The following is an 18,433-nucleotide window of genomic DNA, read 5'->3' on the forward strand; positions in this document are numbered from 1 at the left end:
ATGTAAACCCGGAAAATGGATTATGACTGCATGTCACTGACACAGATATGACATAAGACCCTCAGTCAGGCCAAAATAAAACAATACTACTACACCAAAAGACTAGACCTTCAGGGAACCCTCTACCTAAACCCACTCTCAGACAAAGGCCAAAGCACATTCAGCAGGAACAAAAAGAAACAGAAGAAAATATTTCCAGAAAGGACTAATTACAAACAGGAACAAACCTGGACTCTTTACTCACCATTTTAATACTGCTGCCAACTATAACAGATTAAAATCTGTACATACAACATAGTGGAAAAAGTCCCAAAATGCAGGAGTTTCGGCAAAAGAAGGTACTGACTAAGGATTACTACAATTAACATTGCTACAATAAAAACAATGGCAAACAGGGATTTGGCACCACATTTACAAAGTAAAAGCATGCACTGTTAATACACTTTAGATGTTTCCCAACAGAAAAGGCCATGGAAGATGGAAAACAAGGGGCATCTTTTACAGAACTCCCTATGACTGAGACAAACAAGCAAGAACCAAAGTGGTCAATTTAGTAGATATGTAGCAGCAAAGTCACGGTTTCCATTTGGAATTTTGCAATTTGCATTTCTAATTGACAGCTGCCCTGGGTGTGTCCGTATCCAAGAAACTAACTTTACATCCTACATCAGCATTTACCTAGTAATTTGGTAATCAGCATAAACCAGGTTAACTTTAAACCATAAACTTAAACAAAAGTTAGAGAGTGAGAATCTTATTACAGAACTCTCCAATGTAATTACCACTTAAAAACCATGATGGTACTTTGAGCAGGAGAGTAACATAAATTTCATCCAAAAAAGCTATAGTCATAGCCCCAATAACCATAAAGAATTAAGTAATTATGGAAATATGATGTTCTGACCATACCAAAAGTTAAAAACAAAGAGCTCCTACTAAGAGGAGTATTTTCAAGATGATCTGGTCACATCATGTGCATAGTTAAGATTGTGTTTTAATAAAGATTCTCTTGCAAACAAAGAAATAAAATTTAGTAACATTATTCTCTTGATGAAAAAAAAACTTTAAAAATGAACTGGTGGTTTGTTAAGAAGGAAAAAAAAGAGTAAGCTACATATTAAAGTTCTGGAATGCAGCACCTCAACTTCACATCGGCCCTAAACATTTGAGATTATGAAATCCAAGTGATGTCTTAATGATCGAATCATACTTTATACAGTCGTTCCAATTCCAATGTCTGACTTTAGCATCTCATGTCAATTAAGAGTTCCCTAATACAGAAGATTGTGCTAAAGAGTGCTAAGATTCTGCATGCTGCTGCCATTCCCTGGTCCCGTTCATGCTTGCAGCTGCCCAATGAGACAGCAAAAGAAGTCTGGTCTCAACACTCCACACTGTAATAACTAGAAAAGAAGAACATTCTTAATTAGAATAGTTTACAAAGTCCAGGGACATCACTAGAGCACTATAACTAAATTGTCTGAAGTTTTACCTTTCATTAATCTCCAACCCTCTTCAGTAAAGTCCACATTCCTTTAAGTTGTTTTTAATGATGACATCCGTAACAGCATCAAAAACAAACTGCACATTCTTGGTGTCTGTGGCACAGGTGAAGTGAGTATAGATCTCCTTGGTGTCTTTTCTTCTGTTCAGATCTTCAAACTGGCACTGAATATAAGCAGCTGCTTCTTCATATGTATTGGAACCTGAAGCAGACACTCAATATTCTCAGTTTAAATTATAATAGCTGCCTGCACTCAACTAAGTCAGGCCATCCCCACTGACTGATGAAGAGAGGGAATAACCCAAATGAATATAGACAGATTTCTTTAATTCTATAATCATTAGGCTTTCTTGAGAGCAGACTCTAAGTAAAACAAAATCATCACACGAAAAGATCTAGGGAAACGAGCCTTTTCCTTTTTCCCCTTTCATTTAGACTTTTCAGCTAAAAAACCAAAAATGTATAAAAGGAAACTAGGGAAGTAGGAAGATGCGTTGCTAGGACACAACTGTTGAAAAGGTCAGAGAGCCTGTGCTCCTTGGAGTGATCTGGACATAAACAATTCAAAAGAGTTAGTCATGCTTCTTTTCAAAATCATACCAGTTTTAAGGAAGCTTAGCTTCAGAGCCTTATGGCAATAATTTAATGAAAGGTAAACTAGTACATGTGAAAGGGAAAGGGGCCTGAATTATGCCCTTTAAAATGTGTTTCTGTGGCATATAAATTATTAACTTATCTCAGTTAAGCTGTCACTTTTTAAAGGGGAGGGGGCTCAAAAGAAAACCTTATTTTCAACTCTTAACACTTACCCACACGCTTCTACACCATCTTAACTGCCTGTGAGCCTTTAGAATTGCCCTAGAAACTGACTACAGAACCGGAAAAACTCAACAACAAAAACACAATACTTTATTCTTGTAAACCAGAGGCTGTTTTCCACAAATAACATTTGTGAAATTAAGTGACGTTAGAAACAGCAACAAAGGGGCGCCTGGATGGCGCAGTCGGTTAAGCGTCCGACTTCAGCCAGGTCACGATCTCGCGGTCCGTGAGTTCGAGCCCCGCGTCAGGCTCTGGGCTGATGGCTCGGAGCCTGGAGCCTGTTTCCGATTCTGTGTCTCCCTCTCTCTCTGCCCCTCCCCCGTTCATGCTCTGTCTCTCTCTGTCCCAAAAATAAAAAAAAAAAAAAAAAAAAAAAACGTTGAAAAAAAAAAAAAAAAAGAAACAGCAACAAATACCAACAAGAAAGGAATGTTATTTAAGCAGAATATTTAAAGAAATAAAGGAAGACAGCTTGGTAGGTGCTTGAAATAGGTTTCATGAGCTCTGCAGAACTTCTGTATATTAAAGGAGAGAGGGGGACTGAAAAGCGAATTCTGGCTGGTAGAACAGATACTGACACTTGGGAAATGAGGACCGTGAGACTTCTTAAGAAGAACGAACCCAGTGCAAGACAGGCTTACAAGTTCACCACAAAAAAAAAAAAAAAAAAGCTATGATATTGAGGGCTCTTTGCTATGTGGAAGATTTTCAGCTAGAACACTGTCAATCCTTCGACTTAAGATTTCTCTCCACCTTAAAACCTGGCTACTTTTCTACTCACCTCTCTCCTGATTCTGACTACATTTGCAAATTCCCAAAGAAAGGCCAGAGGGCTTACGCTACATCTCAACTTTTTAGCCCACCACCTCACTTAAAAAGTTACCTGTATCTCCACTTATTTATACCTTTGGTCTTAGAGAGGTCTCCCTTCTGGTTCAAAATTTAACTGCTCTACCAAGACTTTTAAGTTGAGGTGAAATTTACATAACATACAAGTGCACAATACAGTGGCATAATGTATTCACAATGTTATGCAACCACCTTCTCTCTCTAGTTTCAAAACGTCTTCACCAACCCAGAAAAACAACCCATTCCCAGTAAGTAATCATTCCTCATTCTCCCCACAGTACCTCCCCCCATCTCCTGGTAACCACCAACCAATCTGTTGTCTCTATGGATTTGTCTATTTGGGGAATATCACACAAAACAATCACACAAATGTGACCTGTTGTGTTTGGTTCCTTTCACTTGGCATAATGTTTATGAGGTTCGTATAAGTTGTAGCATGTATCAGTACTTCCTTCCTTTTTATGGCTGAATAATAATAATAATAATAATAATAATAATAATAATAATAATTCCATTGTACGGAATTCCTTGATTCCTTCCTTTCCCACCTGCTTACAAATCTTGCTCCATCAATTACATCCAATTTTTACAACTTCTGCTATAAAATCTTACCTCCAAGCTTATGAACATTCTTAAATCTTTCCTTCCCCTGTAATCCAAGTTACAGTAGGCTATACCTATCTTCATTTCTCCACTTCCCACTCAGTAACTCACTGTCCTGGCTCTACTCTTACTGACACTGCTCTCAGTAACACTCACGATCTCCTGGATCGCTAACTCCAGAGGCCATTTTTCAATGTGTATCTTACTTTGTACACAACATTGCTGACCACCCCTCACTCACTTCTTAAACTCCTAGCTTTTGATACCTTGGCTCTCCTGGTTCTCGTCTTTATACCTAATACAAACCTTTCTTTCTCTCCTGCCAAAAAAGTCTGAAATTCTCTCTCATTCTATCCATGGTCCTTTTCTGTTTTCATTCTATATCATCACCCCATGTCATCTGATCCATTTCCATGCTGTATTTATACATGATCTCAAATCAATATATCTAACCCCCAATCTCTCCCAGAACTCCAAGGCCACATATACACCTGCCTATTAGATACCGCCATCTGGATGTTCTTCAGATACTTCAAAATCAATATTCCTAAATATCAATTAGAGACCACAGCACCAGCAGCCAATCAAGACAGAATTCTGGGAGTACCTTTGACTCTTCTGGCTTCTTTACCTTAGCTACCCTCTTCACTTTATTACAGAAAGCATTTACAGTGTCTGCACAGCTAAAAAAAAGTTCTCCTTCCCTGAAAATATCCAATTCTGATCTAAAGGTTATAGTGGTGCAGCCCTGGCATTTCGTGTTTGCATCCCTGACATTAACTGGGCTAAGTATTTTTACCTGGCTTAACCTTGGCCAGAATCTGTCCCCTAGGAATTTGAACATGGGGCCAACCATTATCAGTTTAGCCTGGTCTTTTATTTAAAAAAAAAAAATTGTTTTTAAGATTTTATTTCTAAGTAATCTCTCCACCCAACATGGGGTCAAACTTACAACCTTGAGATCAAAAGTCACATGCTCTACCAAATGAGCCAGCCATGTGCCCGAGCCTTACCTTTTAAATGCAGGAGAAAAGGGTGCCTGGGTAGTAGTTCAGATGGTTAAGTGCCTGACTCCTGAAATTGGCTCAGGTCATGATCTTATGGTGGTGGTGGGATCAAGCCCCATGTCGGCTCCACGCTGACCATGGATCCTGCTTGGTATTCCCTCTCTCTTTCTGTGTGTGTCTCTCTCTCAAAATAAACATACATACATACATACATACCTACATACCTACCTACCTACCTACCTACCTACCTAACTGCAGGAGAAAGACCATGGCAGGGCCATCTTATATCACATAAACTGAGTAGCACAGAAAGTTGGTAAGCAGAGAAAAATAAAGAAGATATACAGAAGGAGAGAAGAGATGGGGAAAGAAGTACTTCCAGGATCCCTGACACTTTTCTATTTCCTAGTTCTAAATGCATTCTTAAGATATGTCTGCGTTCTTGCCCTTGGCTTCTATGATATATCCCTGTATCTTCACCTGAAGTTTTTATTTGTATCCTAAGTGACTCCTTACTAATTCAACTCCCCTACTATCCATCTTTATTGCCATTTATTATATCATCTTTCTTTTCTTTTTCATATTTTTTATGCTTTATTCTTTTTAAATTAAAAAAAATTTTTTAATGTTTACTTTTGAGAGACAGAGTGAGAGTGGGGAGGGGCAGAGAGAGAGGGAGACACAGAATACAAAGCAGGCTCCAGGCTCTGAGCTGTCAGCACAGAGCCCGATGTGGGGCTCAAACCCACGAACCGTGAGATCATGACCTGAGCCGAAGTCAGATGCTTAACCAACTGAGCCATCCAGGCTCCCTTGTATCATCTTTCTAAAGCAGTTTCTCCTATATCATGTATCCGAATCAAAATCCTTGGACAGCTTGCCCCTATCTCAGTATGAAATACAAAGCCCTCCGTGAGCATCCCACCCATCACTTCAACAACTCCCTCCCATCACTTTAAGCTCTGACAATACCAAATTCCTTCTAGGTTCCAAAATGCATCATGTTTGTTTTTTGTTTTTTTTTTTTTTTTTTTTAAACCTCCATTATTTTCCTACAGGTTATTCCTTCTTCCTAAAATGCTTTTATTCCTCAGTCTACCTCGTCATTTCTAATTCATCCTCTCGTTATCTCACTCCAAGTGTCATTTCCTCTGGCAAAAAGAGGACACTGAACCCACAGCAGTAACCACGTCTTCTGTTAATGAGCATTTCATACTATAATGAAATTCTTTATGTGTGCCCCTCTCTCTACAACTACTGTGTCTTGAGTGCAATGACTGCATCTTCTCGTATTTTTTTAACATACTTACACCAAATTTTGATTTTTATTTTTCTCTATTTTCCTCAAACAGTGAGGAAGACAGAAATATAAAATAAACACAGTAAACTCAATTATGTCAGGAACAGCACTTTAGACTTAACTGGTCTTAATCACATGCTTAATGTTAATACCACTACCAGTGAACACTCCATAAGGTTATACATGCATTGTTTAAAATAAAAAGGCAGGTATAGGAATGCCACTGAAGTGTGAACAAAATCGTTCATGATCTCTTACCCGTGTATTCTGGATAACAGATAGTTAATGGACTCCTCTTTATTTTTTCCTCAAAAAGATCTTTCTTGTTGAGGAAGAGAATGATTGAAGTGTCTGTAAACCATTTGTTGTTACAAATGCTGTCAAACAGTTTCATGCTTTCATGCATTCGGTTCTGAGGGGGGAAAAAAAGGATGTCAGTAACAGAAAGCAAAAGTGGATTAACTGTTAATGAAAAAACAGACCAACAAGTTTTAAAAGCACTGAATGGCATTCATGGAAATAAACCAGAGACTGACAACTCAAAAGTTAATCCAGTCCTCATTTTTGTAATTCTTGGAGGTTGGGAGATGGGAAGAAGAATGGCTACCAAGAGCACTTAATCCTGCCCACATACTCAGTGTGCTGTCATATCTCTTAAGAATTAATAGAGCATGGATCAGTATTTTAAAATTCTAAACCCACTGACAGGGAAAAAAATTAAGGAATCAAGTTTTGGTCCAAAGAGCAAATGTATGCACTGAATCTTCCTAAGTTATTTTCCATTTCCTGGCTGCATTAGACTGCCTTTTTACCAGAAAACCCAACATACCATCTCCTCATCCTCAGCCAGAACAAGGTCATAATCACTGAGGGCCACACAGAAGATAATTGCTGTCACTCCCTCAAAACAGTGAATCCACTTTTTGCGTTCTGATCTCTGGCCACCTACATCAAACATCCTGAAGTAAAGGGAAAGAAAGCACAAATTCAGCAAGGTCACAAACACACCTCTCCCTAAACTGAAATGTTTAGGGAACCTCCCACTATTGCGTGTGGAACACCCCATTTATAACAGAAAAGACAAACAAGCAGCAGATAAAATGTAGTCGAACTAATAATCCATGGTCAAAAGAGAATAACATGAGCAAATAAAATCTAGGGATAATCAAAATTCTCATTGTAAATAACTAGCTGAGCCTTCTCTATCAAAGCTTCTATCAGATGAAATTATATCTCAAAAATCAGCAGAATAAGCACTGAAATGGATTAAAGGAAGACGGGGAAAAAAAAGACAGGAAAAATGAAGAGCTGAATAATATAACTTAAGATAACAGCAAGAATAACTAATATTTACCATTTACCATGGTGCCAGATACAATCCTAAACATCTTAAGTACATTAACTCATTTGACCCTCACAACACTCCTATAAGTACAATTATCATCTCCAGTGCACAGCTATGTTAAGTAATTTGCCCAAGGGCACACTACTAACAAATGGGGACTGGGGCTCTGAACCCAGGCACTCTAACTCCAGCGCCCTGGCTCTTACCCACACCACCACTCTACCTCTCGAAATGGTTTACTCTTTAAAGAGAACACTGAAAAACTAGAAATCTCCAACTTGCATTCTGCTTCCAAAATGTTTCTTTCCCTTACTTTGTAAAAAAAAAAATTCTTCCTTTTTTAAAGCCAAGGTTTAAAGCTGAGGTTTTTTAAAGCTGAGGTTCCTTATTTTAAGGAAAAAATATTTTAGAGATTAATTATGGAGAAGGCAAATTGTATTTCAGGGTAGGACTCTAAGAACCCAATATCTAAAAACCAAACTTATTTAGCCAGTGTTTCCGAACTCTTAGGTCTCATCTAAAGCTAACTCAGCTGTTGACAAACTTTATGTTCCACTCCAGATGAGTTTCAGTCCATCACTCCCTTTTGGGGGGCTTACTTAATATCCTGGCTCAACTGCTGTACTTCTGTCAACAGCATCCTCATCTACTTCCTACAGTAAGGGGAACACCTGCAGTGCTTTGTCTGTTAGTTGGTACCAGTGTCTGAGGAGGTATGCAGGTAGGTTTGGTATGTCAAGATCGACAGTGGTGACGAGGGGTCTATTTCCAAAGAATTTTCCCCGAGAAATTGAGAGAAATAAGACATCACTGAGTAATTTCTCAATGTACATTTGAAAAGAACAATCATATTATCTCTTCATGACTCAGCCTTTTCTTTTGGTTGATTTAGCACCTTTTTTTCGTTTGTTTGTTTTTCCAGCCTTTGGTCATGACAACTGGAATGATACAATCACAAGCTGGCTTTGATACAGGGTCATATTATAGGTTTGAGGAAAGTGGACATCATATATATCACCATAAAAGTCTCTCAAGGGGAGACACACACTGGTACACCAATAATTTCAGCTTACCCCTTCATTTTCTTCTACAAAGTCCATGAAACTGGAAGAATATTAAGATGTCCCCAAGGTGGGCTTTTAGCACATATTAACATTTACAATATAATTTACTAACAGATGAACATTTTATAAACATTACCTCATAACTGAGAGGCAAGTAAGCAATTACACAATGCCTTGCATATAGCAGATGCTCAATAAATGTTTGAATGAATGGATAGTGGTTTTGCCTAGAGAGAAGAGGAAAAGGAAGAAGTGATAGTACTTCATAACAAGATATCTACATGCCAACAATTAAGTGGGTACAGCACCTTAACGAAGCCTGGCTACTGATCCTGACGTAAGAAGACCAACAGGATTTACCCAACTAAAGATCAATCCATGACATCAACAAGAATGTTTCCCGCACTAAATAAGGTTCACCGCATTTAATTATAAATGGATTACTAATCTTACTGTACACAAAAGGCATCTCATTCTTATGGCTTCATGGGTGATAGATAAATCCATATGGTCTTTGCTACTCTAGTTAGATAAATTCATCAGTGCTAAAGAGAAGTACCTCTCCTATTCTACCAATATTCAGCTGAACTACTATTTTTTTGCACCATGTTTCAAACCTGTTTTGGTTTATTAAGATTTCAAGACCTCCACTGGAATCTAGTAATACCTAAACTCCGTGTGGATTTCACAAATCCTGCGAAGCAAATATTTTCAGAGAGAAAAAAACTGAGAAGCTCCTAGCTAGAAGTTACATTTGCGTTTGACACTGCGGAGTATCACAGGCTACATACAAGCATAATGAAGCAACTGGAAAGAACATCATATAGTGAAGGGGAAAACCTTACTCCTAATCTCAAAGGTCACAAAAGCAGAAAGTGGGAACCAAAAAGACAGTTCTAGTATTTACAAAAGACCATTAACACACAGATAAGCTGAAGCCTATTTTAGAATAACTAATGCTAATGAGAAAGTCCTTTGTATTCATATTCTAGAATTCTCTCTCTCTCTAAAACAACCACTTTTTCTATATCATCATAGTTCCCCAAAATACCTCTATCTCCAGATTGATTTTCCATTCTATACTACATTAAAAACTCAGTTGTGCATGATACTGTGCACAATGCAGTCCAAGAGCCATGACAGTATCAGCTCCATTCCATTAAACTTAAAGGGAAATGCACTCCAGTAAGGAAGGATTGACATGGGTGAGTAAAGCATTTCTATTTTAATATCAAAATGGCAGAACAAAGCCACACGACTAAGCCAAAAAACTAGTTTTCTAGCCTTAGTATTGTTGTTACCTTTCTAAACGACAAACGTTCAATACCTGTTTTGATGATTCCAACAAAAAAGCAGCTGAAAAGAATAAAAATAAAATAAACCGATAACCATATGATTACTTTTATTGATATTTACACTTTAATTTTGAATTTAAATTCCTCCAAATGGACAAAAATATTTGATGTTATCTGGACAAAGAAGAAAGGTTTGGGCCCCCATTCAGTTAAAACATTCAAATACTGGCTGACGAACATGACGGTAGGTTTTTAAACCAAAGAATATTGCCTAGAGAAATTTTACCCTGATTAAGAGATTAACTAAAGGAAAGATATCTGTCTTTGGCACATCTAGCAAAAAGGCGAATTGAGGACTTACTTGAAGTATAGGTCTTTGAAGGTGAAGTGCGTTTCCACGATGCCTGTGGTCTTCACTCTTGTCCGCAGGACATCTTGCTGAGTTGGAATGTAGTTGGTTTGGGATATTCTATCCAAATCATTTAGGTAACTAAATAAAAAATACATTTATTTTTACCTGGTGAAGCCAACCACGTGCACAGCAAGTCAACAGACTAAACTATAAACTCGTTCCTTACCAAAAGTAGATTCTGAACTTGTCACTAAAGTGGCAGAACAAAATCAGACCTGCAGTATCACAGAAATCATCATGAGAAAAAGCATGAACCTAGCACAGAACAATTAAAGTTCTATACATACCACACAAAAGTGGTTTTAATTCTACCAAAACTATGAGGGCCAATTAAAAACAAATATCGAGATGTTATTCTTATTAAAGAAAGATTCCTGAAATTTAATGCTAAATACTGAATCAACTGTGCATTGCACAGCACGAAAACAAAACCAAAACAAAAGCCCTCAGACATTTACAGTCAATGGGTCATTTGTAGGCTCTGATGTTTGATAGGACATTAGAGAATGGTGTCTACATTACTAAACTTAAAATGAGAACTATTTTCCATTTTTCCATATTTCCTGTTTTCATTCATGAAATGGAAAACTTGTGGTTTTCTTAAAAATCTAAGTCCAAAAACAAATTGTAAGTATTCAGTGAAATAATTAAAAGACTGCTTCAAAGCTAAATTAAAATTCTGGTAATTTCAGGGTTTCTAAAGATTTTTTGGCTAGGGGCGCCTGGGTGGCTCAGTTGGTTAAGCATCCGACTTCAGCTCAGGTCATGATCTCACACATGGCTCGTGAGTTCAAGCCCCACATCAGGCTTGCACAGGCTTGCACAAGCTGTCAGCACAGAGCCTGGAGCCTGCTTGGAATTCTCTTTCCCTCTCTCCCTGCCCCTCTCCAGCTCGCACACTCTCTCTCTGTCTCTCAAATAAAAATAAACATTGAAAAAACATTTTAAGATTTTTTTGGCTAGAAAACTGAAGAACAGGTGGCACCATTATAAGTGAATCATTAACGAGCTTCTATAAAACTAAGTACTACTATTAATGTTAAGGACTCAGTCAAGCCTCAACCAAAACTCAGGGGGAGAAAACTCTATAAATCACATGTTCTCTGGTGTAGTTAGACGATTCAGAGCTCAATGAAGTATGATTTTTTTTTAAAAAAAGGTAATAATTACAATCTACCTTTCATGACTATTGGGAGAATTATTGAAACTACCAACATTTGCAACTAAAACATATTAAAAGATCCTTGTTTCTAAAGTTAAGTTTTCATTTAAATAATAACTAAGTTTTTCAAATATAATTTAACTTCTTTCAGGGTGCCTGGGTGGCTCAGTCAGTTAAGGGTCCAACTTCAGCTCAGGTCATGATCTCAGTTTGTGGGTTCGAGCCCGGTGTCAGGCTCTGGGCTGACAGCTCACAGCCTGGAGCCTGCTTCAGATTCTGTCTCCCTCTCTCTCTGTCCCTCCCCAACTCACACTCTGTGCCTCTCTCATTTTCTCAAAAATAAACATTAAAAAATTTTTAATTTAACTTCTTTCTAGAACAAATTAGAAAAATATGAAAACAGATTATTGAAGAAAATATCTTAATGCTCAGAAGTGCCTTCAATTAATACAGAAATGCATACAGGTACCAAGAACTCACCAAGCCCCCAAAAGGCACATTCAAAAAATACATTCTGGATACAGGTCGTATAAATAAACGTAAAAGAAGCAAAATAGGATAGCATGTAATAGCCTAGCATAAGTAACAATTACAAATTCTCTAAATATGTAACATTTAAGAGAATTTCCTTGACAAATAGACGCTTTGACTTCCTTCCAAGACTCAACATTCTCTTTCTGTACAAAGTCTACTATTGTGATCTGGCAAAAGATTTATAAGTGATGACTAGTACCAGAGAAATCCATAGTGCAGCCCAGTCACAGAGCTGGGTGCATAAAAAGGGATATCACTATTCTAATTTCCCTCACTAGCTGGCAAAGTCCTTATGCAGAGGGAACTTAAACTGCATTGGAAGAGATCCCAGATCCAGCTGCAAAAGATTTCTCTATTTCATTTACTTATTATAAACTACCATGGAGTTACTTTTCATCGTGCCAATTCTCCCATTTACATTTCAAGAGGAAACATTTTTCTCCAAGTCATACAAAATGACCACGGGCTATATAGCCCTAAACTGAAACCATCTTTACAAGGGATACTATAGACTTCTAAGAGTGTCTGTTACTTAAATGTTTCCTTATGAACAATGAACTTTGTTAGGGTCACCAAATTATTTTCTGTTATAGTTTCACAGGGAAAAATTACTTACTATGAAGCAGAATCATTAAGCTGATACTCCCTGGATCTGCTGAAGCAAGCTTGCACCCCAACATCTCGCCATAACCGTTTAATCACTCCTGCTAGTTCTGGAGTCATGACTCCTTCTTCAGCACTGCCAGCCAAAACAAATAATTGTCGAGCATCATCCTGAAAAAAGCAATTAAGAAAGAGAGACAAATGATTCTCCATTTCTTAAAGATCTGACAAGAGTCTCTGTAAAACACACACATACACAGGGCTGCTTGGGTGGCCCAGCGGTTAAGCGTCTGATTCAGCTCAGGTCATGATCTCATGGTCTGTGAGTTCAAGCCCTCTTCAGATCCTCTGTCTCCCTCTCTCTCTGCCCCTTACCTGCTTGCTCACTCTCTCTCAAAAACACACACACACACACACACACACACACACACACACACACACACACACAGTATGTTACGTTATTTTAAGAGAGGTATTAAAGAGACCTTTCCAGGCAGGGCAGTCTGAGAGAATTTACAATGAAGTCATTCCCCCTATTCACTCCACTATAGTTAGAGGTGCAGAGCTAAGCTGAGGAATTATTTCAGTCCCTCTACCACATACCACCATCCCCTGAAAAGATCTTCTGACTACCCTACAAATCACCCTGGTTAATCATGATTTTTCACAGAAAAAACTGGTCTGTGAGATGGGCACATAGAACATATTCCCATTCTGTTAAAGGAAGCCTACAATAAAAACAGAAATGAATAAACTAACATGTAAGAGGTAAAGTCTAAACACGTCAGAGCAAGTAAAACATTAATTGCATTTAAGGAAAAAGTGTTCTCTTCCCCTCCGGCTCAGACAGAAGAACAGGAAGAAGAGGAAATTGAGATAGTTAAGAAGTCTGGAAGCCTAGTGGGGGAAATAAATCCCTCAGAGAAAAATTCAGTTTCTAGATTCCCCAAGGAGTAATAATCCTCTGAGAGAAAGGGGAAAAAAAATAAAGAGGGGAAAAAAAAGTTACAAAGAGATCTGATCAAAACTCATGAGTCAAAGACAGAGCTTTGTAAGTGGTTATAGTTTTTAAACCTGAAACATGTGAGCTGTAGAGAAGACAGAAAAGGGCTATGAGAACTCTTGATTGTTTTTGCTTGATTCTACCCACCCTTACTTGTTTAAAACTCAACTAAGTTTAGGGGCGCCTAGGTGGCTCAGTCGGTTAAGCGTCCGACTTCGGCTCAGGTCACGATCTCGCGGTCCGTGAGTTCGAGCCCCGCGTCGGGCTCTGGGCTGATGGCTCAGAGCCTGGAGCCTGCTTCCGATTCTGTGTCTCCTTCTCTCTCTGACCCTCCCCGGTTCATGCTCTGTCTCTCTCTGTCTCAAAAATAAATAAAATTAAAAAAAAAAAAAAAAAACTCAACTAAGTTTAACACTAAACTAAGGTCTCAATCTTTAAAAAAAAAAAAAAAAAAAAGATTAAAAAGAAGAATTTGTGGAGTGCCTGGCTGGCTCCATCAGTAGACCATGCAACTCTTGATCTCGGGGTTATGAGTTCAAGCCCCATATTGAGTGTAGAGTACTTAAGAGATAAAATTAAATCTTAAATAAATAAACCCAGGTCTCATGGGATGCTTTTCCCACCTCAAATCTCACATTTATCTTCCTCAAGAGATTTCCAAATAACTATTAAAATCAGATACTAAAGAACACATATACTGGTTAAAGAAAAAATAAAGGGGGAAGAGGAGCAATCAATTGTATCAATAAGTAGTCATTATGAAAATAAACTAGCAAGCAAAAAAGCATTTCAGACCACAGGTGAAATCACAACCCCACCCAAACTCCTAAGACCTCTGTGTTCCCAAAACTCATGCACCCACCTAAGCAAAACAAAACAAAACCAACCATGCCAAATTTGGGATCTTCAGCCTTAAAAACTTTTGCCAAGTAACAGCCTTCCTCTAGAAGATGCTTTCCTGCATTCTTTCAGTAATACTTTAGGCCCATCCCTAAGAAACTTCATCTAACATGTATATTCCCCTCCTCTCTTTTCAAAGATAAAAATTTTATTTTTTTTTAGGTTGATTTCTTTTTGAGAGAGAGAGCGAGGGAGCAGGGGAGGGGCAGAGAGAGGAGACAGAGAATCCCAAGCAGGCTCTGTGCTATCAGAGAAATAAAGGCACCCCATTTATTTAAAATTTTTATCTTTGGGGAGCCTGGGTGGCTCAGTCAGTTAAGCGTCCAACTCTTGATTTCCACTCAGGTCAGGATCTCATGGTTCATGAGTTCAAGCCCCATTAGCCTGCTTGGGATTCTCTCTCTCTCTCTCTCTCTCTCTCTCTCTCTCTCTGTCTCCCTCCCTCCCTCCCTCCCTCTCTCTCTCTCCCCCTACCCCTCCCCTGCTTGTGCTCTGTCTCAAAATAAATAAACTTAGGAAAAAAATTTAAAGAAACAAATGACTGAGGGAAGTTGAAAAAGTACACTGATTGGCAAACATAATACTGAGCATGTCCTTCTACGTATATATAGTATTGTGCTTTATTTAACATGTGAAGACTTTATAGTCTATTCTGAAATTTGAACTATACTCATGCAGGTATTCAAAAAGATCAATAAGCATTACTTTTTTTTAAAATACTACAATTCTAGCTTTAGAAACTTTATTAACAGAGAGACAGCGAACACTATAGCTACATATTTTTGCTGTCCTGACTTTGTAAACACTGCTTTAAGAAGCAACACTTTTTCCTTACCACTTGATCTCTTCCACTGACCTACTCTTGCTTCCCCACAATAAACCCTCTTTATAGGACTTTAAGGAGACCTCTCTTGGGGCACCTGAGTGGCTCAGTCGGTTGGGCATCCAACTTCAGCTCGAGTCATGATCTCACAGCTCCTGAGTTCGAGCCCCACATCGGGTTCTCTGCTGTCAGCATGTAGCCCACTTTGGTTCCTGTCTCCCTCTCTGCTCCTCCCCAGCTCAGGCTTTCTATCTCAAAAATAAATAAAAAGATCAAAAAAAAAATTTTTTTTTAAAGAGGCCTCTCTTTACAATGAACTTCATATCTCTACCCTTAAGCAGATATGAAAAAGCAACCTACCCGCCATCCAGCTCTATTCTTGTCCATTCACTCTCTAACCAACCAAAGAAACTGGACAAGGATAAGTGAGGAATTATAAATATAAACCTTTACATATGGAAGAAAAAGAGAAACTTCAAAAAAATTATGTAGGGTTGTTGATTAGGATGGGTGTATGCTGGAAAGCTAGGTGATTCAGGAAGCCTTAACAGGCATTAAGATGTCGACTACGTCTGGTGACACAGGAGTGTTAGGACCAAAAGATTAATGACACAGATCTGACAAAGGAAAGAAATGAAAGGAGGTCATTTAAACTATGGTCTGAATGTCTGTGTCCCTCCAAAATTCATGTGTTGAAAACTTAACGCCCAATGTCATAGTATTAGGAGTTGGGGCCTTTGGGAGGTACCTCGGTCATGAGGGTGGAGGCCCCATGAATGGGATTAGTGTCCTTATTAAAGGGATGCCAAGTAGTTTCCTTCTTCTTCTGCCATGTGAGGACACAGTGAAGTCTGCAACTGAAGAGGGCCCTCACCTGACCACGCTGGCACTCTGATCTCACACCTCCAGCCTCCAGAAGTGTGTGTGATAAATATCTGTTGTCTATAAGCTACTCAGTCTGTATTTTGTTACAGCAGCGCAATTGGACTAAGACACAAATCATCAACTGTATCTGGTGACAAAGCAGTGTGAGGACACAAACATTAATAACAGCTAATTTGACAATGGAAAGAAAAGAAAGGAGGAAGGATGATTAAGAGATATAAAGGACAGATGGTGATAGATAAAGGAAGAAACAAAGAGAAGGAGTAAATAACTGAGATGGAGTAAAAGCCAACAAAGAGAGGGAAGGGACTAAACACAGTAGTACTGACCAGTTATCGGATATGGAAAACATGACAGAGATGGAGAGTTAGGTGACAGGAAGGGATGACAAAAGGGAGGGAAAAAATAAGAACACTGGGGAGAGCTGGGGGGAAGAGGAAAGAAAGGAAAAGAAATGAAAAGCAGGAGGTAGAGAAGGGATGGAAAGATGTAAGACAAAAATGCTTTGTTTACTCTTGCATTCACTAGCATACTTTTCCCTCTCAGATGCTTAGAGAAACAAAGTCTTCAATTTTTGTAATATGGCACCTTTTTACAAAACATAAAAGTCGTGCCTCACACATTTCCTCATCCCCTCTTTTGCTACTCTTGTCTCCAATCATTTTACAACCTTTTCCCTGGCTCCTCTTCCCTTACTCCACTTCTAAGATTCCTAGTCAAATACCATCCAATTATGACCATCCTTTTGTAATTTCTCCCATCAACAATTTCCCCACTTATTTACTGAATATTAATCTGCATTAATAACTTATTATTTGATAAGTTGAGAGTAGATAAGAATTCCTAAGCTAGTTCACAGACACAGAGGCTTTGCTTTTCCAGGCAGAGCCTCCTTTTATTGTCCATAGCGCCTAGGAATAACACTCTGAACACAGCGAATGTCTGCCTTAGGTCTAGGGAATCATTCTATACTTTACAAGCCTTCTCTTAGACAATATAGACTTGGACTATATAAAAGATCTCCTACCTTCATTTTAGCCCTCTCCCCACTGCACCAAACACTCTAATTGACAAACAAGAATTACATAGTACACGAAGTGTTATAATTAATCAACATAACTTTTGAATATCTGACATGTGTAATTATCATCATAGGACGTCGTATCATCCAATTCTATAGGCTGTAGTCCAATGTAGTATAGGGATATAGTACCTTTGAATACCTAAAAATCGCCCCTAAAATTTTGACTTAGTGTCCATGTCCTTATCAAGTTTACTTTGGGAGACTGATTTTGTCTTTTATCTTTACACCTCAGAAGTCAGAGGCACCTCTTTTAGATTATTTCAACTTATTAGCATTTAATACTATAAAATAAAAGTAATCAGTGCTATAAAAGAAGTGAATAAAAGAGTTATCACAGAAACCTACAGTATACCCACAGAATCCCATTTCCTTGACTCCTCTTTGTGGCGGTAATCTAATATCTTCTAAAGCTGGTTGCTAATACTTCTCAAATGAGCAACCGTATTTTGCTACATCTTATCTTGTTGCTTACGTTCATTTCCCTAAAACATGAAGCAAATTTTGCCTAACTGCATCTACTCAAAGGGAGCAAGTGAAGAGGAAATGAGAAACACTTACTGCTCTGGCAGCTTCCCCAAAGTCAATCTTTAGCCGTCCCATGGCTCTTATGATTGCAATGATGGACTGTATGGTATTGCTGTAGACAACTACTTTATATTGTTTACATTCTTCCTCCGAATAGCCATCCTCATGAATGATTCTTTAAAAAGAAAACCATAGATCATTACCACGGACATAAAATAAAAAGATACTACAGACTTCCATGCATTATGAGGAAGTGTAGTTTTACAAAAGGCCATGTTCCAACTTACTTCATCTGTTTCACGATGGTGCTTTTACCAGATTCTCCAGCACCTGAAAGAAACAAAAACCAGACTTTGAATTCACTTGTAATTGAACAAAGTATGAAATCGACACGAGGGATAATTCTAGACTAATGGAAACCACAGGTCCTAGGGCAAACTTAGGTGAGGCTTTCTGTCAAGAAAAACTACTAAACTGGGGTGCCTGGGTGGCTCAGTCAGTTAAGCCACTTCCACTCAGGTCATGATCTCCCGGCTCAAGGGTTCAAACCCCACGTCAGGCTCTATTAGAGCTGACAGCTTGGAGCCTAGAGCCTGTTTCAGATTCTGTGTCTCCCTCTCTCCCCTGTTCATGCTGTCTCTCTCTCTCAAAATAAACATTAAAAAAAAAAAAAAGAAAACTACTAAACTGTCCTATTAGAGTTTTTTACTTTC

The 18,433-nt window shown here is 38.4% G+C and overlaps 1 protein-coding gene across 1 annotated transcript in view; it reads right to left on the reverse strand.

Moving 5' to 3' along the window:
- Positions 1-230: 230 nt before the first annotated feature.
- GNAI3 (G protein subunit alpha i3) overlaps positions 231-18,433 on the reverse strand; it is a 38,722-nt gene continuing 20,519 nt past the window's right edge. The window contains exons 2-9 of the mRNA XM_060626433.2: positions 18,008-18,050; positions 17,754-17,895; positions 12,514-12,671; positions 10,151-10,279; positions 6,915-7,044; positions 6,344-6,497; positions 1,493-1,706; positions 231-1,403 (exon numbers count right to left, since the gene is read on the reverse strand). Of these exons, the coding sequence (XP_060482416.2) occupies positions 1,516-1,706; positions 6,344-6,497; positions 6,915-7,044; positions 10,151-10,279; positions 12,514-12,671; positions 17,754-17,895; positions 18,008-18,050 (947 nt within the window). The 3' untranslated portion in view covers positions 231-1,403; positions 1,493-1,515. The remainder of the gene's footprint in view (positions 1,404-1,492; positions 1,707-6,343; positions 6,498-6,914; positions 7,045-10,150; positions 10,280-12,513; positions 12,672-17,753; positions 17,896-18,007; positions 18,051-18,433) is intronic.

This window comes from Panthera onca, chromosome C1, assembly GCF_046562875.1.
Source record: "Panthera onca isolate mPanOnc1 chromosome C1, mPanOnc1 haplotype 2, whole genome shotgun sequence".
Taxonomy (NCBI): domain Eukaryota; kingdom Metazoa; phylum Chordata; class Mammalia; order Carnivora; family Felidae; genus Panthera; species Panthera onca.